General features: G+C 37.5%; 3 protein-coding genes across 4 annotated transcripts in view; 2 read left to right on the forward strand and 1 right to left on the reverse strand.

Moving 5' to 3' along the window:
* Window positions 1-2,498: 2,498 nt before the first annotated feature.
* Window positions 2,499-3,437, forward strand: LOC106647133 (mediator complex subunit 18). The gene is made up of 2 exons (XM_014363399.2): window positions 2,499-2,666; window positions 2,748-3,437. Exon 2 carries the CDS (start codon window positions 2,753-2,755, stop codon window positions 3,395-3,397), a length of 645 nt encoding a protein of 214 aa, XP_014218885.1. The 5' UTR covers window positions 2,499-2,666; window positions 2,748-2,752; the 3' UTR covers window positions 3,398-3,437.
* A 177-nt stretch (window positions 3,438-3,614) lies between these two features.
* On the reverse strand, window positions 3,615-4,830 carry LOC106647025 (ribosomal RNA small subunit methyltransferase NEP1). The gene is made up of 4 exons (XM_014363272.2): window positions 4,524-4,830; window positions 4,183-4,426; window positions 3,890-4,101; window positions 3,615-3,802 (listed from the first exon to the last, which is right to left on the reverse strand). Exons 1-4 carry the CDS (start codon window positions 4,671-4,673, stop codon window positions 3,689-3,691), a joined length of 720 nt encoding a protein of 239 aa, XP_014218758.1. The 5' UTR covers window positions 4,674-4,830; the 3' UTR covers window positions 3,615-3,688.
* Window positions 4,831-6,504: 1,674 nt separating this feature from the next.
* The window catches only part of MCU (mitochondrial calcium uniporter), a 75,265-nt gene continuing 62,204 nt past the window's right edge, over window positions 6,505-19,565 (forward strand). For both annotated transcript variants that reach the window (XM_089594782.1, XM_089594788.1), the window contains exon 1: window positions 6,505-7,163. In XM_089594782.1, coding sequence (XP_089450908.1) covers window positions 6,957-7,163 — 207 coding nt within the window. In that variant the 5' untranslated portion in view covers window positions 6,505-6,956. The remainder of the gene's footprint in view (window positions 7,164-19,565) is intronic.

Below are 19,565 nucleotides of genomic sequence, written 5' to 3' on the forward strand. Positions count from 1 at the left end.
CAATCAATGATTGTATCATGAGTTTTTGTATAAAGTTCAATTTATACAAATAAGTTGGTAAATATAGGCACACATGATTAATATTTAAACATTTTAAGCTGTATAAATATATAACATAGATTCCAAATATGCATTATTACCGCTGGAATATGCTAACAAAACCAAATATCCGTCTTTCTCACCCAGCAAAATAATAGGTATCTGTATAATCCTGTATCAATTTATTGCACACATGCGAAATGTTCAATGACAGTAAACAATGACATAATTTCAAACTTTACTTTTAACTCTTCATTTCACACGTAATTTTACAATGCAATTGATAAATTATTATTCATACAAAAGTATTAATATTCTTATAGGAGGTCGATTTTCAGGCAAAAGATTATTTGTAAACTTGCCGTAAACAGCACAGCCAATGTCAACTTTTAATTTTCTATCTACACAACTAGTTGCGGCTGGTTTTAGCGTTTCAGATTTCTAAACTAAAAAGTGGCCCTAAAATTCTGAAGGAAAGCTTTAGATATTTTAGGCCCTAGAGTCATGTTGTCAATTATAAACCAGCCGCAACTTATTTGACAGATACAAAATAAAAATTCAACATTTTCTGTGCTGTTTGCGGCAAGTTTACAATTTATCTATTACTCAAAAGTATAAATATATAGGAGGTCAATATTCGTATAAAACATACACTGCAAACTTGCCGCAAGTAGCACAAACATCGTTAATTATTTATTTTGTATCTATTTCAAGAGTTGCGGCTGGTTTATAAGTGACTAAATGGCTCTAGGGCTAAGCTGCCTAAAGCTCTCCTTCAGAATTTCAGAAGCAATTTTTGGCCAAAAAAATCACGACCGCTAGATGGCGCTGATCCTAATGATTATAACTACTTATAGTAGAGCCATTTAATCAATTATAAACCAGCCGCAACTAATTTCGTAAATACAAAATAAATAGTTAAAGATAATTAAGCTACTTGCGGCAAGTTTGCAAAGTATGTTTTATACGAATATCAACCTCATATATATTTATACTTTTGGGTAATAAATGAATTGTAAACTTGACGCAAACAGTGCAAACAACGTTAACTTTTTATTTTATATTTATGAAATTAGTTGCGGCTGGTTTATAAGTAATTAAATGGCTCCAGGGCTAAGCTGCCTAAAGCTCTCCTTCAGAATTTCAGAAGCAATTTTTGGCCAAAAAAATCACTACCGTTAGATGGCGCTGATCCAAATGATTATTACTACTTGTAGTAGAGCCATTTCATTAATTATAAACCAGCCGCAACTGATTTTGTAAATACAAAATGAAAAGATAACATTGTTTGTGCTGTTTGCGGCAAGTTTACAATGCATATTTCACACGAATATTGACTTCCTATATATTTATACTTTCGGGTGAAAGATAAATTGTAAACTTGCCGCCAATATAGCGAACAATGTTCACTTTTTATTTTGTATTTATCAAATTAGTTGCGGCTGGTTTATAAATAATTAAATGGCTCTAGTATAAGTATAGTAATAATCATTTGGATCAGCGCCATCTAGCGGTAGTGATTTTTTTGGCCAAAAATTGCTTCTGAAATTCTGATGGAGAGCTTTAGGCAGCTTAGCCCTAGAGCCGTTTAATCACTTATAAACCAGCCGCAACTATTGAAATAGATACAAAATAAATAATTAACGATATTTGTGCTGTTTGCGGCAAGTTTACAATTTATCTATTACCCGAAAGTGTAAATATAAGGGAGGTCGATATTGGTGTAAAACATACACTGCAAACTTGCCGCAAGTAGCTCAAACATCGTTAATTATTTATTTTGTATCTATTTCAAAAGTTGCGGCTGGTTTATAAGTGATTAAACGGCTCCAGGGCTAAGCTGCCTAAAGCTCTCCATCAGAATTTCAGAAGCAATTTTTGGCCAAAAAAATCACTACCGCTAGATGGCGCTGATCCAAATAACTATTACTATTAAACTTACAGTAGAGCCATGTGATTAATTATAAACCAGCCGCAAATAATTTTGTTTATATAAAATAAAAATTTGAAGCTGTTTGTATTATTTGCGGCAAGTTTACATACTAATTGTTAAATATTTAATTTTGTTACACCACGTAATAGTGTATGGACATATTAATTCATATATTTGAGTTTATGTTTATTTTTTACTTCACTTATTATTTATTATTGTAGGGTTTGTAGCCTATACTACATATATACATACGCGTCGTGGGGGAGAAGGTACACTCACCATACCTTGATTCGCAAACCGCGAAGTTTGAATTCTTAAAGTAATTTATCGTATTAAAACACGAGGAACAACCAGAACCATAAAATAAAAATATAATGATAAACAACTATCATATTAACAACTATTGAACAATCTTAAAATCATACTTTATGTTTATTTGTCATTAAAAAATTTAAGAATTTAAACTTCGCGGTTTGCGAATCAAAGTACGGCGAGTGTACTGCAGAAATCACTAGAATGGGCAGAGTGTAGAGACGTCGCGTCTGCATGGCTTAACTTAACCTAACTTTTTAGTTTACATCAAGACATAGTGTAAAAATATTGTTTACATGACGACTGTTAAATATAAGAGAGTAATTTTTTGATGATCACAAATTTATAAATTTTATTTTAAATCGAGTTCAATTACCAAAGGGTAAGTTATTAATTAATAACAATGATTTGAGCCATATACTTTGAATTTCATTAGGATCACAACTGTTGTATTTTGTCTTAGAAATCATGGATGCTCCGAGTTCAGCAATGGACAGCCTAAGTGTTGCCTTAAAATCAAAAATCATTCCCAATCAGGAGTACTTCTTGCAAGGCTCTGTGTTGGACAGTGCTGTCGAGACGCTGCTTCACAGGCTACGTGGGCTCTGTGACAACATAGATACAGGACCAGAGCAGTTCAATGATCATGAGATGTGTTTTAGCATTAGAAAAGGACCTCCACCTGAAGTTCCTCTAAGTCTGAGAGTACGGCGTGCTTTGGATATGATTGATATGCCTTGGCAGCTCAGGTACATAGGTCAGCCAGAACTAGGTGACAAATCTCAGCCTACCATGGTCCGAAGTAGCTTAGACGTTGCTACTTCTAATACAGTTGTAGAGTTTCTAACTGGTATGGGCTTCAATTTGGACTTCGAGTACATTATAAGAGGATTTATGTTTCTTAAAGGAAGGATGAAAGTGACAGTGTCCAAGATTTTAAAAATGAACCAAGGAAAAGCTGATGTCGAGGCTATATCTCAAAGCTATTTGGTAGAACTAAGTGTATTAGCTCCTAGTGGTCAAAATGCCATTGCAGAGGAAATTAAAAACTTTGCTGAGCAGTTGAAACCACTTGTGCAACTAGAAAAAATAAATTATAGTAGGCAACATTAAGTCAATTTTTCCTACAATGTACATTGTATCAAGTATTATTTTTTCTACTATGTGTATTTTGTAAATAAACAAATCTCTTATTTATATACTAAAATGATTAATGAAGCTCATATTTTACATTATTACTACAACCCTATTAGAATACTTTTTTTTAAGGGGATGAGGATAAATGAAACAATGTCAGAAATGGTTGAATATAAAAATTATGTATGAATTTATTTCCGTAAAAACAGTCGCGAAAAATTTATTTACATGAACGTGGTCAGATTTTCAGTAATATTTTGTGAATAATCATATCACGCCCCACTTTTCTTCAAATGCTGAGCATAATTTAGTGCATGTTATAGCTGCAGAAAGAGGGTAATTACTAATTGAATATGAGTCCTCTATGTAGTCAGCTTTGACCTACAACAGAAAATTAAAAATTAGATAAATCGGTAAGCCACTTACTCAGCTTAGAGACTTTTTTTAGTAAAAAACAAATTATCTTACTTGACCACGAGCCATTGCACCAATAACCACAGCAATAGGTTCTTCATCAGTTGGTACAAGATCTCTTGGATGTACCACAGCCTTTGCACTAAATGACATGCCAATTTTCTTACATCCAACTGGCAAATGATCTGTTACTGGATTCTTGATAACTTTTAACAACTTTAAAGACGACTCGGAAGCTTTTACACTGTACTTGTGTAAAAGTTGCACTAAAATTTATTAAAATTTTCTTTCATATGGTTGACTGAGATGTAACAACACGACTGTGATTAGCAACTGCTAAAACTTACCCATCAATCCCGCAAAACGCTTAAAAGTCCTTGGTATCCTCGTCTGTGGATTTATTTCAATCAATACATTTTTCTCTGTGTGAATATAAACTTGCAAAAGACCTGCTCTATTCAAGGGACTGTCCATGAGCATGAGGAGGCACTGATGCGTAATGTCAGGTCGACTGCTACCTGGTTCCCTGTTACTTTTCTTCAGCAATTGTACATGGTCGTCGCAATTCAGTAACTCAAAGGTATTTCCAACCTTCACGGTGTTAAATAAAAATTTGTATAAATAAGCCGAGAAACACTTGTGAGATAATTTTACGGGAAAAAACAACCAAGACAGATAATAACCTCACCTTAACCGACTCGATTTGCGCGTTCTCCAGGATAACAATTAGTCGCTTTTCTTGCTTGGCAATGTGACCAGTTTGCAAGTGTTTTGGAGTCGGATCATATTCCGTTTCGTCGTCATTGTCGAATTTTCTTTTTCTCGCTCCTCGACCCATTTCAAAAAATAAACGCTGTGTCTATTCGCACCAAATCCACGTAATTACGTGGATATAAGGTTAGGAATTTTAAAGAAAAACACTACTTTTTCAAATGAAGTATGTCCACTTTGGCAACATACCGAATAAGTACACGTGCTTGACGCTGAAGAAAATATATATATTTAATGATGGTATAATTATATATTTGTGAGCGTTTGACTCAAAGCAGACGACAAACGAAAGACGTGCCACTGACCCACTACAGCATGCAGCATTCATTTTATCATTCTGGTAATTTGGTAAAGAGAGCACGGTGCAAGATATACTACGTGAAGTTACGTGTAGTAATTATAGTAATCACTACTTATCTTATAAGTAGTGCCATATGGTCGATTTTATTAACCAATACAAGTAAAATGTCTATACTTTGGAGGTCAATTTTCGGATAAAAGATAAGATGTACACTTGCCGCAAATAATATAAACAGCGTCAACTTTTTATTTTACGTGTACAGAATTATTTGCGGCTGGTTTATAATCAATTACATGCCTCTGCTATAAGTAGTTAGTAGTAATAATTATTTGGATCAGCGCCATCTAGCGTTGCGAATTTCTGAACTAAAAAGTGGCCCTAAACTTTTCAGCAAGAGCTTTAGCGCTTAGAGCCATTTAGTCAATTATAAACCAGCCGCAACTCATTTTGTAGCTATAAAATAAAAAAATAACGGTATATGTGTTTTTGGCGGCAAGTTAACAATCTATCTTTCACTCGAAAATTCATCTTCAAAAGTTTAAATACATATGAGGTCAATTTTTTGGTAGAAAATAGATTATTAACTTGCCGCCAAAAACACATGTATCGTTATTTTTTTATTTTATAGCTACAAAACGAGTTGCGGCTGGTTTATAATTGACTAAATGGCTCTAAGCGCTAAAGCTCTGGCTGAAAAGTTTAGGGCCACTTTTTAGTTCAGAAATCCGCAACGCTAGATGGCGCTGATCCAAATAACTATTACTACTTACAGTAGAGCCATGTAATTAATTATAAACCAGCCGCAAATATTTTTGTACACATAAAATAAAAAGTTAAAGCTGTTTGTATTATTTGCGGCAAGTACACAATTTATCTTTTATCTGAAAATTATCCTCCAAAGTATAGATATTTTACTTGTATTGTTTAATAAAATCGACCATATCGCACTACTTATAAGTAAGTAGTGATTACTATAAACTATAATAACTACACATAACTTCATGTATATCTTACACCCTGCTCTCTTTACCAGAATGATAAAATCAGAGGCTGTGTTCCGAAAATACTTCCAGCAGTTAAGTCACCTACGTAACCTAACTGCTGGTAGCATTAGCAGAATACAGCCCGAATCTTACTGTACTGGTACTATTAAGTATTTGGTCTAATATGTCTAATGTAATAATCTCCGTTGCCGAAGAGTAAGGATTTAAAGTATGAGGAGGAGGGAGTTTATGTGCATACGGTTTCGGTATTCGCTTATTCACGACCTGACGGCTGACGCACCCACGCCCCGCCGAGCATGGACCGTCCTTGTTATTGGATTATCTCCTTTATTTTGGAGCAACTTCAAATAAAAACATATTTTGCTGATACAAGTACATGCGTAGACAGACAGAACGACGAGAACGACAGAAGAGCGCAGAAGAGACACCAATTCAAATTACATTGCACTGCACTTAGATACGTATATAGTATATGTCCACACACCCGCGCATCAGGCGGGGCGCGGGCGACCAAGTGCGCGCGCGTCCGGGAGCAGAGCATGCCGTCAGCAGCTGCACGGGAGCTCCGGCAACCAGTCGCACCGAGGCGGCCCGACGCGCTCGCGAACAAATGTCGTCGTATTGTCGTCGCTGCTGATGCCGCCTCATGAGCGTAGTAACGTCTGTCCCTGTCGTCTATGTGACCATGAGTTCCTCGTGAAAGTTCAATAAACCCACGTGCAAGCTGGACATCATAATATATGTATATTAATTGTATAGAGTGTCGTTAGTCTCTCTTTTTTCGCCACGTCCTCCCATATCCTGTTTTGAGGCTGCACGGGTGCACACTGTTTTACCAAAGTGTGTTTCATTTTGGAGTCCTACAGTAGAGCTATACCTGCCCGTACACCTACTAACATCTACGACGTATAACATTGTACAATTGCAAAGTAAGGGATAACAAGTACTTATATTGTTCAATTGTAACGGGCAGCAGCTGCAGCATCGCGGAGTGTGTGTGTTGGTAAACAAAAGCAGAAGAAAAAGGAGCAAGAGAGAGAGAGAGATGGCAAGTGCCGGCGCGTCCTGCTGCAGCCGAGCTGCCACGAGCCTGTTGTTTAGGCTCGAGCTCCTGTCGTCCTCGTCCTTCGCTGGGAACGGCAGCTGCGCCGGCTGGGCCACCACCGTCGTGCTCAAGCCTCATTCTCGACTGAGGGCCGGACAGCCGACGACGGCCTTCTCCTGCAGGAGCTTTGGGAGCCTCGCCGGGAACGTAAGTTGCATGTACTTTTTTATTCGTTCCCGCAATTTTCGGAGCAATCCTCTCTATTGTCATCCATATGGCGTTGACTGAGGGCTCTCTCGTCAAGGAATGATAGCTGAACAGCTGATCGGGCCTACCCGAGAATTACAATCACAGGGTTTTTAGATATAGAAAAAAAAACCTCAGATGTATCTCTTGGTATGAATGTCACAAGGCTATAAGAGATGAAACATCGTCGATTATACCTAAGTGCAGAAGGATGTTATTTGTTTTTGTTAAATACATTGGATTTGGTGGTCCGACACGTACGTACTTACTCAAATGTGTGCTCTGTCTCCTTAGTAAGTATTTTAAGATTGTAGAGCTAAGGCAATACTTATGAATCATGGATAGAAAATAGATAAATGCGTAAGTCGTGTTTTGGCCGCTATCTCTTGGTCAACATATCACTTTAGGATTACAATTGTCACCGTAGGGATAGTTGTAAGATCTTTTTAAAAATAACAAATATTTGTAGATTTGGGGTGCACTCCTATATCTATATCAAGAATCTATTGCTTATCATGGATTTTGTATAGGTACCTACCAAATAGATGTTATTGTCTCAAAAGGAGAGAGATGGATAAAAAGATTTAGCTTACACTGCAGGTATACTTATTTTAAAATCATGTGGTTTCTTTTCCAAAAGAATTCATTGCCCAGCAGGGACGGTCTTTGTTAAGAATTTTATTGTCTGGCAGCTGTAGATTGTTCTTCAATTAAGAAAAATGAAAAGTTTGTTGGTGAAACATAGATAAACATTAATTAAAATAGCCGTTTCCTATTAAGCGCGCTAATGAAAAGCCGCGTAAATAATGAGGTCATCGATTGAAAAAAAAAAAAAAAAAAAAAAAAAAAAAGTTTCTCTTAGAGGTAGAGGTTTTTAAAATTTTAATTTGTAGTTGGCTGACTTTTCAAGTTTAAAGTGTACCTTCGTTAATTTTCATCGCCTCGAATCTTTGTAGCTTCTTTTTTTTCCAAGGGACACTCGGGTGTATACTTCAACGTATTTTTTTTCCTTTCATACTCATTTATGGACCTCAAGTACGTACGGATGAAACAAAAAATCGATACAATATCTTTCATAAATCGAAATGAATTTGCATTTTTTTCTCTTTAGCGATTATTAAAATTTTTACAAACATTGAATACCTGGAAAAATTAAAATCCTCGAATAAAAAAAAAGTAATCCATTCGCACTCCATTATCGGCATTAAATGCCCAGAAAAATCTCGGCATTAACTCGAAGCTGTACCATTAGACAGAGTTGAAGTAAAAAAAAAAAAGGTATGTAAAATACAACCCAGTATGTAATTACGAGCGCGATAATGAGTCCCAGATAACGCGAGCTTAGAGTACTCGAGCGCAAATGAACTACACAACGGCAATTTTTAAATGAGAGAGAGAGAGAGAGACCGACGCGGTTTATTGATACCAATGCACTATTATTTGATGATTCGCGCATACGCCGGCAGGCTAGCTATATTTATGCATTACGTTGACGATAATGAAGGCCTGCCTCTTTTTTTCCATTTTTCTCGTTCCGTAGACTCACTCTGGCGGATTACGCGGAAGATTAACTGCTGGCTCGCGGGTACCAATGAAGAAACTCCGGCGGACATTACTTTCTGAAACGATGTCGGACAAATTTATTTATTTATTTATTTATCTATGAGCTCAGTCTGGGTCTTTTTCTCTATACCACATTTGTGAAGCGATTTATGTCGAGCATTAGCTATACGAACGAATATATTGCGTGGAAAAACCTGTTCAAGTATTGGTCCGATGTTTGATGATATTTTTGTTCACTGACGATGCTTTACAAGTCTAATGTTAGTGCACACGCAATTTTTCAGAGAGCCGAAATTTTTTAATTCAACCACGTCGGTTGAGGTGCAGAGCAAGATCTCGAAAGAAACGCGATTCAGGCTGCATTTAAAAGGGCTTAAATTGAAACTGTGAGCAAAAAAAAGGGAAAAAGGAGCCACGCTTACCCGGAAATAATACGAAAACGCGAAAACGTTGAGAGAAAAACACAACAATCCAACTCTGAACTCCGGTTGTAAGTAGTTTACCGAGGAAACGTCGAGGCACGTCCACTTTTCCCGCCTTGGCGATTTGTCCGCCCCGAGTTTTAAAAATATAGCTCGGCTCCCCCGAGCGGGTGGCAAAGAGCCGGACACAAACTATTCGCCTGCATCTCCTCTTTCTCACTCTTCGCCTCTACTCCTCCTTCTTTCGAAGAACGGATGCCGGGGGTCTAATTTAAAACTGCGCTCGAGAGAGAGAGAGATTCCCGGCGCTCAACATTTGCAAGCTGCGCAGGTGAGCTTGAAAAAGAATCAAATTACGAACAACAGCCGGAATGGAAGTTACAAAGGTGCTAGAATAAATAAAAATGGAGGAGAACTAAGTGTCATCTCAAACGAGATCAATAAGCGCGAACGGGGGATACTAATTATACAACGGACATGAAATTTCCATACTCCACGCCTCGGCTACGTGAGCGTGTATATTTTTACTGGTTTTTTTTACGCGGAGCTTTCTTCTTCTTTCATTGCCTCCTCCGTTTGAGGGAACATTAAGCGCTATCTTACACGGGGATGATCATTACTCGACGATGGAAAAATTGCTGGTCGAGCTGAGGATAATAAATAGACGGGAATCGAGAGAGTATGGCTGTTTTTATAATGGTACAAGGCACATGTGCGATTACTACAAAATGTGTGTATATCACGCCCGCTCGAAGATGTTGATGATTAATGGTACAAAACTTAAAGTATATCATTTGTCCCAAATGAAAGTTATAAGTAGTGGAAACTTATCGATTCACTAAGTTTGTTTATTTATTTATTTATTTAATATGAAAAATCATTTTAGTAGTTTTAATATATTGAAACATTCAATATTACTATGTAGTATCAATGTTTTAAAACTATAGGTCAATAATAGTCGTTTAATATTTCATAGATAGCTATTACTTTAATACTAATAAGTTTCTTCGAGGAGATACTATCGAATTGTATATCATTAAAAAGGCTTGCCTAGTGCCGCAATACTCACATGTTAAATTCGACACTCGATCTATGATTTGATTAGCACCAAAGATCGCGTGTGTATAAACTAAAGTTGAAATCGTAATTTAAGATACATTCATTAACGTCATTTAAGATTGTAAAGAATGAAAATTTTTAATATTTTTCGTGTATTCCAATCCGATTGAAATTTCTTTGATATTTTTATTAAAATTTTATCTTGGCAAGTTAAAAAATGTCAGCTTCTCCTTTTTACATTCTATTGTTCAAAAACAAAATGCTTGGTGAATATTAGGAAATTAATCACTTCCAAACTAGGTATAAATATTTTTTTTTTTAATCTCTGCGTTACAACACAATCGAAGCCTGCTGAAACAATCAAGATAAGTAAACCAGGCACTCGGTCAAACGTACTATGAATACAATCTAGAAGATATTGGTAAATATACGTGGCCTCAAAAAGATATACTTGTTTAGCTTTTACATTGTTCTCGACACTGGGGTAGTGATAGTGTATCATAAAAAATTATTGCCCAATCAATGACATCTTCACAGTAAATATATATGATGGCACTAAAATACAAGCAAACTATAACCAAATTCCCATTTTTTTTCGCTACCACCCAACGTTCGGAGCCATATGCATATAACGTACAGACTTTTTGTTTCTCTATATGAAAGGAGGGACAGCTGTTACTTACATTATACGTACAGGTGTGCATAATATTTGGGATCGTCTAGCTTTCCTTATTTCACTCTTGGACTTTATTTTTAAGTTTAACTTGTAAAATTTATTTAAAAATACACGAATTTAATGTTTAATGAATTCTTAACCGTAGTGCATTTTCAAATTAAAAATTTGTACATTGCACTTCAGTTTCAAGTGAGTTTTACTCGTGTAGGTGTAAATTTCGATGGTATACAAAGAAACTTAGACTTGGAAAGTTTCTGCAATCGATTGAATAAAATGTGCTCACCTGTTTACGAATTTGCGAACGAAATAATTGAATTGTCGTCGTTGCACGTTGCGCATATGTTTAAACTGCCGAGGAGAAAGAAGAAAACTTGTACACGAGAAAAGATGGCTCATTCAATTTGGCAAAAGTTAGCGTCCGACAGTTTACTTGAGGCAGAGAGACGTTCCCCTTCTGTCTACAGTTACGGTGTGTGAGTTATTGTCGTAGTTTTTGAAATACGGATAGTATGCTCTCGTTCAGGTTATTTATCGGTCTGAGTTATTACATTTTTCAAGAATAAAAAAAAAAAGACCATCACCGTAAATGAAAGCCAGACGTAGCTCTATATATTTATAAATGCCCTTCTGAAAAGTCGCGCGTGCAAAAATGTATACATGTGCCCCCAAATGCCTGCGTTTTAACTCGTATTATCTTAACTAATTTAAATCCTGTTGGGCAATCTAGAACAGCGTTAACTAGGATGTTTAATTGCTCGCAAGTGCGCGTGCGATTATTTTCTGAAGATAAATCGATCTATAGTCTATACGGCCTCATTGCCAAGAGTAAATTAATTAAAGGACAACGTGATCGAAATTGATTTCTCATTGCAACTCGATGTACTCACAAAATAACAAATGGATCGAGTTACACATATTATACAGTATAGTCTAGACGTTTTATTAGCAGAATTCTATAATTACCATTAAGCTTAGATTTTGGTTAAAAAAAAAAAAACAAAACTTATCGACGATGACACACGTATTAGCCAAGTTAACCTACTGTCTCGAACATAATATAATAATCAACCATTTGCACAATCGTCTTATTGCATCTCCAAATAAGCTTCGACATTATTCACGCTGGACTCGCCAAAATTTCGAGTATCACGCAACTGATTGTATCCGAAAAGTAATCAAATTCCGCACGACGCGTCAGATTCCTCGAAGCTTTTTGTCCTCGTTCGTGCTGTAATAATTCTCCAAAGTCTATTCTTTATCGTTTTTGAGCGCCTATTGCTTTCAAAAATTTTCTACCTTTTACTCGCTTTTAGTCACCCAAATGAAACGCCTTTAATTTGACGTACGCAACCGATAATGGCTCACAGCACGTCAAACATGCTCGACTTTTTTTATCATCGCGCCTGGGCAATTGTAAATACGATTAACACTTGAAAATCAGATTACAACCACACGTGCAGCCATGCACGCACAAGTTATCAAAGAATGTTTTCGTGTCTCGAACAATGAAATTGGTGCTATACTCTTCCCGCCGTGATGGAGCACCTCTGGTATGGAAGTAGCACTCGCACTCGCATTTATTTAACTGCAACTATATATTATATACCCATGCTCGTTCGGTCTGCACGTGTACAAAAGTGTTACACATGCATGCATTTTTGCAATCGCCAAGCCAATGACCGTATGAATCGCCGCACGCGCGCCTTCGTAATCTTCTTTCTTACATACACGTAACGTGGTTGTTAGCTCATAAATTGTATACCAAGCGATTTGTGTTTTCGCAGAAACTCTCGGACTCTCCTTTGATTTTTAATTAATTTGGTCTGTACATTGTTCCACTCTAGTTGCATAACCAAATCACCCGTGATGATTTTGGAGCCACGTAATTGTGGGCTTCCGCAATTACCCAATAGACGCTGAATCCCTCGGGCCTATTGTTTTGCGATTTCGAACACATAATGCTCCCATAGTAGTCACCGATAAATTGGACATATCGGTGTAGCACACGGGAGCAGAGTCCAAGTTGACGATTTGAGACCTATGACGCTTGGAAACAAATTTCCTCATCAAACTTGGGGTAAAAAAGCTTCTCGGAGCTGAAGTATGCTGTAATACCCTCGAAAAGTCGTCGAGCAAACAACAAAGGCGATGATTCTCGTTGAACTCTCGGAGACACCGGTGCAAAAGTATAAATGTAAGACACGCCCGCCCCGAGACCCAAGAGTTTTTCTCTCCGCTCCAAATAAGGGGGAAGGGGGCTCGTTTGCTTAACTTTTTCCGCCAAGAAGGCGCTGGTCTTTTTTATTTCTCGCTCAACGATGTTGGAAAACGCTTTTTGGCTCATATATACACCGCCAGTATTTATATCTCTCGCCGGCTGGGCTACCAAGCACTTGGCGAGCGCTGACACGATCTTCGTGCCGGGCGCTTCAATCGGAGCGACAAGTTTTGCCCCCGGCTCCTCTTATCTGCAATAGGTTACATTGTGGGAGCGCGTATGTGACGGGAATGCCGGCGGAATATTATCTCGCTCGCTAATCCTGGTCCCTTACCAAACGTGAATCGAAGAAACTGTAGCTATAATTATGTTGCTATTGCGCTTCGAGTTACGAAATCACTGGGAGAAAAACGAATTTATCATTGTCGGAGTACCACTACTTTGAAAACAGCTACGAGCCACACGTACATAAGTGCGTCTACTCACAAAGTCAGGTCTGGCATACACAACAGCATATCTGGCTCGATATATCTCGTATTCGGTTCTACACAGAGACGAGCGAATAAGGGGAAAGGGAGAAAAAAAATTCCAGTTTTTTTCTCCACGTGTGCCGGGTTACAGGTACCATTCCGACCCAGCAGCAGCAAAGGGGATCAATTCTGGCTTGTATTTTTTTTTTCCGTTACTGCGTGAGAGAATGTATAGAATCGAAGCTCGGCTCTTTTTTTCAAAAGTACGTACCCCATGCGCGATGGAAAAATTTTTGTTGACCCATTGAAAAAATACGATTTTGGAATTTAAAAAAAAACAGCTCAACGTGGTAAGAATTTTTAAAAAAATTCTTCCTTTTCTGCGAGAACGGCAAATTAAAAATATGCGTAAGTAGCCGCTGCTACCGCACTCAGGCACTCGCGTTTATATACGAGTTTATATACCCTAATTTGGCCAATCGACTCGTCCGAATGCGTAATTTTCAATGCAAGCTCGCTGCCGCTGCTTTTGCCGAGGAAATTGGAAACTCGGAGGCGTCGTTTCTGCTTTGGAAATTGATGCCGGCCGACCGGACCTTTGGGTTAAGTGGTTTACGAGAGTGTATGAGCATGTGTTTGCGTGATACTTTTAGATCACATCAAACGTATGAAGTCTTAAAAAAATGTCGTTCTGTTTGCGGAAATATTATATATATATATATGTATATATATTTGTTACGTAAGTCAAACGTATAAGAGAAATAATTTAAATCTATTGTTTTGTAACAAAGAAAAACATTTTAACGTGTCTCCGAATTAAATATCAGTCACTCTCTTGTAGGTGGATAATTTTTTATATTGATTCAATGGCAAAATGTAATATTGTAACAATGTAATATTTATACAATTTCTTTTTTTTGATGGTCTATAAAAAGATTTTCATTTTGCAATATCCATAATCATTTGTACCATTTAATAATCGACAAATACATTTTTGGTTGTAAACGAACGTGCCTGGACTTTTTCCGTCCATCGCAAGTAGACCAAATAACCCACCACACCCATCTTCAACGTGGCTCTCTCCGAACCAGGTCTTGATTGCCCTCGCTAACACAATAATTAACACCGTCTATCCTCCAATGAAAGCACCTCGGTCGTCGTTACCGACTAATTTACTCGTTTAAAAAAAAAAAAAAAAAAAAACTTTTTCATCTCGAAGAAAACTCGTGCTGCAACCCGTGCACTTTTTAATCAACAATAAAAAATCAGTGGAGACGGATAAAGAAGGCAGTTGACTCAGGTAGAGCGCATTTCCGAGAATCCCGATGGGGATCGGGGTCAGCCCGTGGCTGCTTATTAAATCCTAAATATGTCCGGTTGCTCTGCCGTGAAAATTCATTCGATCTTACGGATCGTGCCTCGGCGGAGAAGTGAACGTGTATTTTGGTGACCCAATTAGAAAAAAAAAAATTTATCGGGCGACGTTACTTTCTCTGCTGCACGAAACTCGAAGGTTTCATTGTTCGAATGGCGATTGGTAAAGGTATTTCTGCCGACACTACGAAAAATATACTCTAGTTTTCGAAACGAAATAAATCCTCAGCACCATTTTTCGTTAAGAGCCAAAATCTCTTCATCTCGCGCCGTCAAGGTTTGTACCGAAGAGGCAGCAGCATTATCGGATCGCGAGTTGCGAAATGGCTCGTAAAACGCGACTAATGACATTGGGGGGGTACATCGTAACGTGTTCTCAAAAATTTCATTTGTGCGAGCCAAGCTGGTTCTCCTAGCCCCTTTTGTACCTACTATAGATCTCAGTGGATACGGTAAATGAAAAAAGGACGTTAAGTGAAAAAAAAGAAAAAAAAAAAAAAAAAAAAAAAATTGTATCATTTCTCTGTTACATATTTTATGAAACATTGATGCTTTAATCTCTTTGTATTTGATTTACTGATTGTTATCAACAACAGATTTTATTTAATTACAAGTTCAGTTCTAAAGAGGATAAACAAGAAAATACACATTATTCTTTGGTCGTGATCTTTGAAATGGGTAGTTGTCAGGAAAAACTTTCATTACACGTAACGTGTTATTGTTTTGTGAACATTTTATGGCAGAAAATGCATCTTTTTTTTTTTTACTTTTGCAAGTACAAATGTTCTCATGTTACTTTAAAAACATATGCTACTTTTGATAAAATGTTCAACTCTCTCTGTTCGGATGAACACAAACTAAGTAGTGCGGTTCAAAGAGTTTTATCTAAAAAGTGTAAAATCTCCTCTTTCATATCTCCGCATGAGCACTGTTATCTTTGTATTGGTTTCAACTTTTATGTGACATAGTGAATCGTTTTTCGGAAGTTATGTAACTAATTGTCGCATCTACGCGTGATCATGAGTTAATATCTGAAACAAGGTTTTCTACACTCTCTCGACGAACCTATGAAAATAATAACTGGCTTTTTACTGTGCTCGACTTCAAACTCGCGTCATGAAGAGTTGACATGTGTGTGTTGTTGTAAGAAACTATTTTAAGATGCTCTAGCGCAGAAGACTGTGCAGATTGATTTCGTTGCCCCAGTTTTATAGTTTTGAGAAATATTCAAAGTGCAGGTGTTGGTACCAGTGGTTTCCGTATTGTGATGGTTTTCTAAGCAAATAAATACTCGTTATAGCCGTTCAAGATACAAATATATTTAAGATTACGGAAAACTATAAAACAAGTAATGCATTTTTTATTGAATATATTTATTAAAAAGTTTCTTGCAAATAGCCATGAATTTCACATATGTTTCAATAAAAGTTTAAAAATGCTGACAATAATTGATACGTTGTGCGAAACCGTATATACGTATTTACTTGTTTACGACTTAAGCGCTCAGCATTACAATAATTACTAGTTTTAAGTAATCGCTACACGTATTAATCGCACATTCGATAATACTTGCGTTGATAATCGTTAAAAGTTGGTAATATTATCGTTATCGTTCACCTGTTTAGAGGATCCGATGCAAAATAACTAATAATTTGTTATTCTAACTCTTTGTAAACACGCAACAAAAATATGGTATTCGAAATGATGTACGTCCCAAGTGCACATTGACACCGAGCGAACTTCTATCATAAAATCGTAAATAAGCCTATTCGTGTCACGCGACCGAGACCCGCATTGGCTTGCACTGTGAATCATCGACCAGTATCTACTGAATGAAGTATCAAGTATTTATTTAACAATTTTTTTTTTTTTCAGTTAAACTGACCATTATCTTATCTCCATACTTGCTTCGTAGTCATCGTAAACATTTCATGCCTATAAGTAAAGTTTAGAATTGCAAACGAAAGATGAACACTAAGATACGATCAAGTAAAACCTTCAATCCCGCTCGTGTATATTTATTACTGTTGAACATATACGTTAGCTATTCCAATCGTTTGTCACTATTAATAAATAATAATTTCGTTTTGACGACGTCGACAATGATCTTGACGGATGACTCGATTACACAGATCACTGAATTAAAATGCTTCACAAGACTGATGATAATTCGATTTTCATAGTACTTACCGGTACTTACTCTACTGTATTTATTGCTGTATATACACAAGTCGTTGAATTCCCATTACTCATTTCCCGTAAAGTTTTTGAATCTGTTGAGTTTTTTTTTTTTTTACAAATCTATCATTTATCGTACAATTGTTTGGTTGTTTTCATTTAATCATTTGTACATATTTGTGAAATTCCTTGGATCACCATCTTAAACGTTACGTACGTTTGCCGCGACGTTTATCTTCATTTTAATCAACTTGAAGACCAAACCACCCGGAAGTTCTTTGAAAATTCCTGCAAAGTACAGTACACAAAGAACAAACACCCAACCGCATTGGCAACGTTTCCCGAGATGAAGATAACCAACGAAAATACCCGGCAGCTCCTTCATCAATACGTTTTTGCGTCGATGACGCGAGCCAAATGACCATCGGACCTGCTCAGAAAGGAAAAGAGAAAAAAAAGAGTTATTACGTGGCAGCTATATCTCTCTCTTTCTCTCATGCAGCATATGATCAATGACACTACATCTCTCCTCCCCCCTGCGTTCGTCACTTGTGCCGTCACTACAACTCTGCTATATATATACTGTACTATTAAAAGCTAAATAAGTACCGGCGGCGATCGATCGTCACGTCACGCCAGCACGGCGACCGTATTTATACTCTGACGTACACGTACATTCGTGCAAAGTGGGCGAGCTAACGCATCTGGGAGCATTGATTGTTTTGCATTGCAAAAAAAAGTGTATTTCACTTTGGTGTGGCGTCGGCAAGTCGAGGGAAGCGTGTACACGTAGACGCCGGGAGTCCATGGGCTGGCAATACTAAATCGCATCGATGTGTGCACACCTATATACTTACGTACACCGCTCGGAGTGGGAGTGTAAAGTCGCGAGCTCAGGTGTTGTACAGGCTATTGGAGACGCCGATTATAAGGTATCGGCTTAAAGGAACCCAGTGAGTTTGAAATTACTCTGTTTATCTAGCTTTTTCCGGGGGTGTCGGTGAAGTTGTAGTGAAAATAACGGTCCACTAATGTCCCATTATCTCCCAGCAACTCGTTTTCCGATTCTATCTCGAATAATCGACAACATATCGATTGCTGTCACAGAGGACAAACTCTTTCAATTTTTTGTAAATAAATAACTATTGGTAGACGATGAAATCAAGGGTGTATTTTTTTACTGGGAAAAAAATAATCCTTGATAGAATGTTGTACGTGTTTCTTCAAATTGTTTTTTTATTCCATCTCATACAGAACAGCTAATAGCGAGGCTAATAGTATAGTGCAGGTGAGGCTTGGAGTTTCAGGTGAAAAACCACGTTATCACGATAGCGCTTTTGTTTTCAAAGCCGTCGAGAGCACAAAGCGATTCATCCGAAGAATTCTCCGCTCGAGTTTCCTAATTTAATAGACACGCAGAAACGAGCTTTCTTGCATGTATACGCACACCCCCTCGTCTTCCACGAATTGGCCAAGAATCGAGAATAAGCGTTGCACCGAAGGCAAACGAGCGAGAACGAAACGTTTCCTCTGAAAATTCGCAGAGTTTCCATTTTCGCCGAGCACATCGTGAACCTGCCTTTACTCTCCAACGTCTCAACCTTCGATACGCAGCACCAGGCGCTTGGGAGAAAATTCAGACCAAACGCTCGCACACATATATACCAGCCGAAAAGAGGATTTCGCATTCGCTCCGCGTTGACGGCCAACAACGACCCTGAGCTTGTGTCATCGGCTTTTTTTTTATCCATACGTGAGTCGGAATCGCTTTTATTATTCCTCAGCAGGATCAAAATGGTTTGTCTGAATATTCCTACCGTAGGTATGTCTTGAATTACGGCTTTCAAAAGATCTTATGGGTGTCTGCGAGTTCTTAATATCTCCGGACCAAAGGAGGTAACTGTTAAAGATAATACCGAATATATCCACGTGATTAGAAATGTATTTAAAAAACGACCGTAGTGCGGAATTTTTGTTAAAATTGACTGCGAAACACTTTTAAACTGGCGTCTACTTATTTTGTGAAAAAATAAAAAAAAATAAAAAAAAAAACTGTCAAGACTAGCAGTTTTTCAATTAACAGCTGTACACACACATCATCGGCCATTCATAATGCGAAGAGGAGACACAGCCAATCGATAACTCTTGAGCCAAGAATTGTACACCTCAAGGGGGACCCTCAACTCGATTCATTTATCTGTGAACTTGGTCGCCGGAGAAAAAAGTGCAAGAAATGCGAAGGAGAAATATAACTTAATATCTGAACTTTCGAAGAAGAGGCAAAAAAGTTTCTGCAAGAAGAGCAATTGAGGGTCATTGAGAAGTGATAGGTCACGCGTGTCCACCGACGGTGATGTCGACCACGGAAACTTTACTCGAATTAATTGTTCCCGTTGGGAAAGC

The sequence above is a fragment of the Copidosoma floridanum genome, unplaced genomic scaffold (assembly GCF_036245765.1).
Source record: "Copidosoma floridanum isolate Cflo_tuat_1 unplaced genomic scaffold, Cflo_Japanese_pri ptg000001l, whole genome shotgun sequence".
Taxonomy (NCBI): Eukaryota; Metazoa; Arthropoda; class Insecta; order Hymenoptera; family Encyrtidae; genus Copidosoma; species Copidosoma floridanum.

What these genes read in the sequence shown, in the direction of transcription:
- LOC106647025 (XM_014363272.2), bottom strand. Translation starts at nt 4,673, where the DNA reads ATGGGTCGAGGAGCGAGAAAAAGAAAATTCGACAATGACGACGAAACG. An exon ending in CGCAAATCGAGTCGGTTAAG is followed by an intron (nt 4,427 to 4,523) that starts GTGAGGTTATTA and finishes AACACCGTGAAG; the next exon opens with GTTGGAAATACCTTTGAGTT. An exon ending in GTGCAATGGCTCGTGGTCAA is followed by an intron (nt 3,803 to 3,889) that starts GTAAGATAATTT and finishes TTTCTGTTGTAG; the next exon opens with GTCAAAGCTGACTACATAGA.
- LOC106647133 (XM_014363399.2), top strand. Translation starts at nt 2,753, where the DNA reads ATGGATGCTCCGAGTTCAGCAATGGACAGCCTAAGTGTTGCCTTAAAA.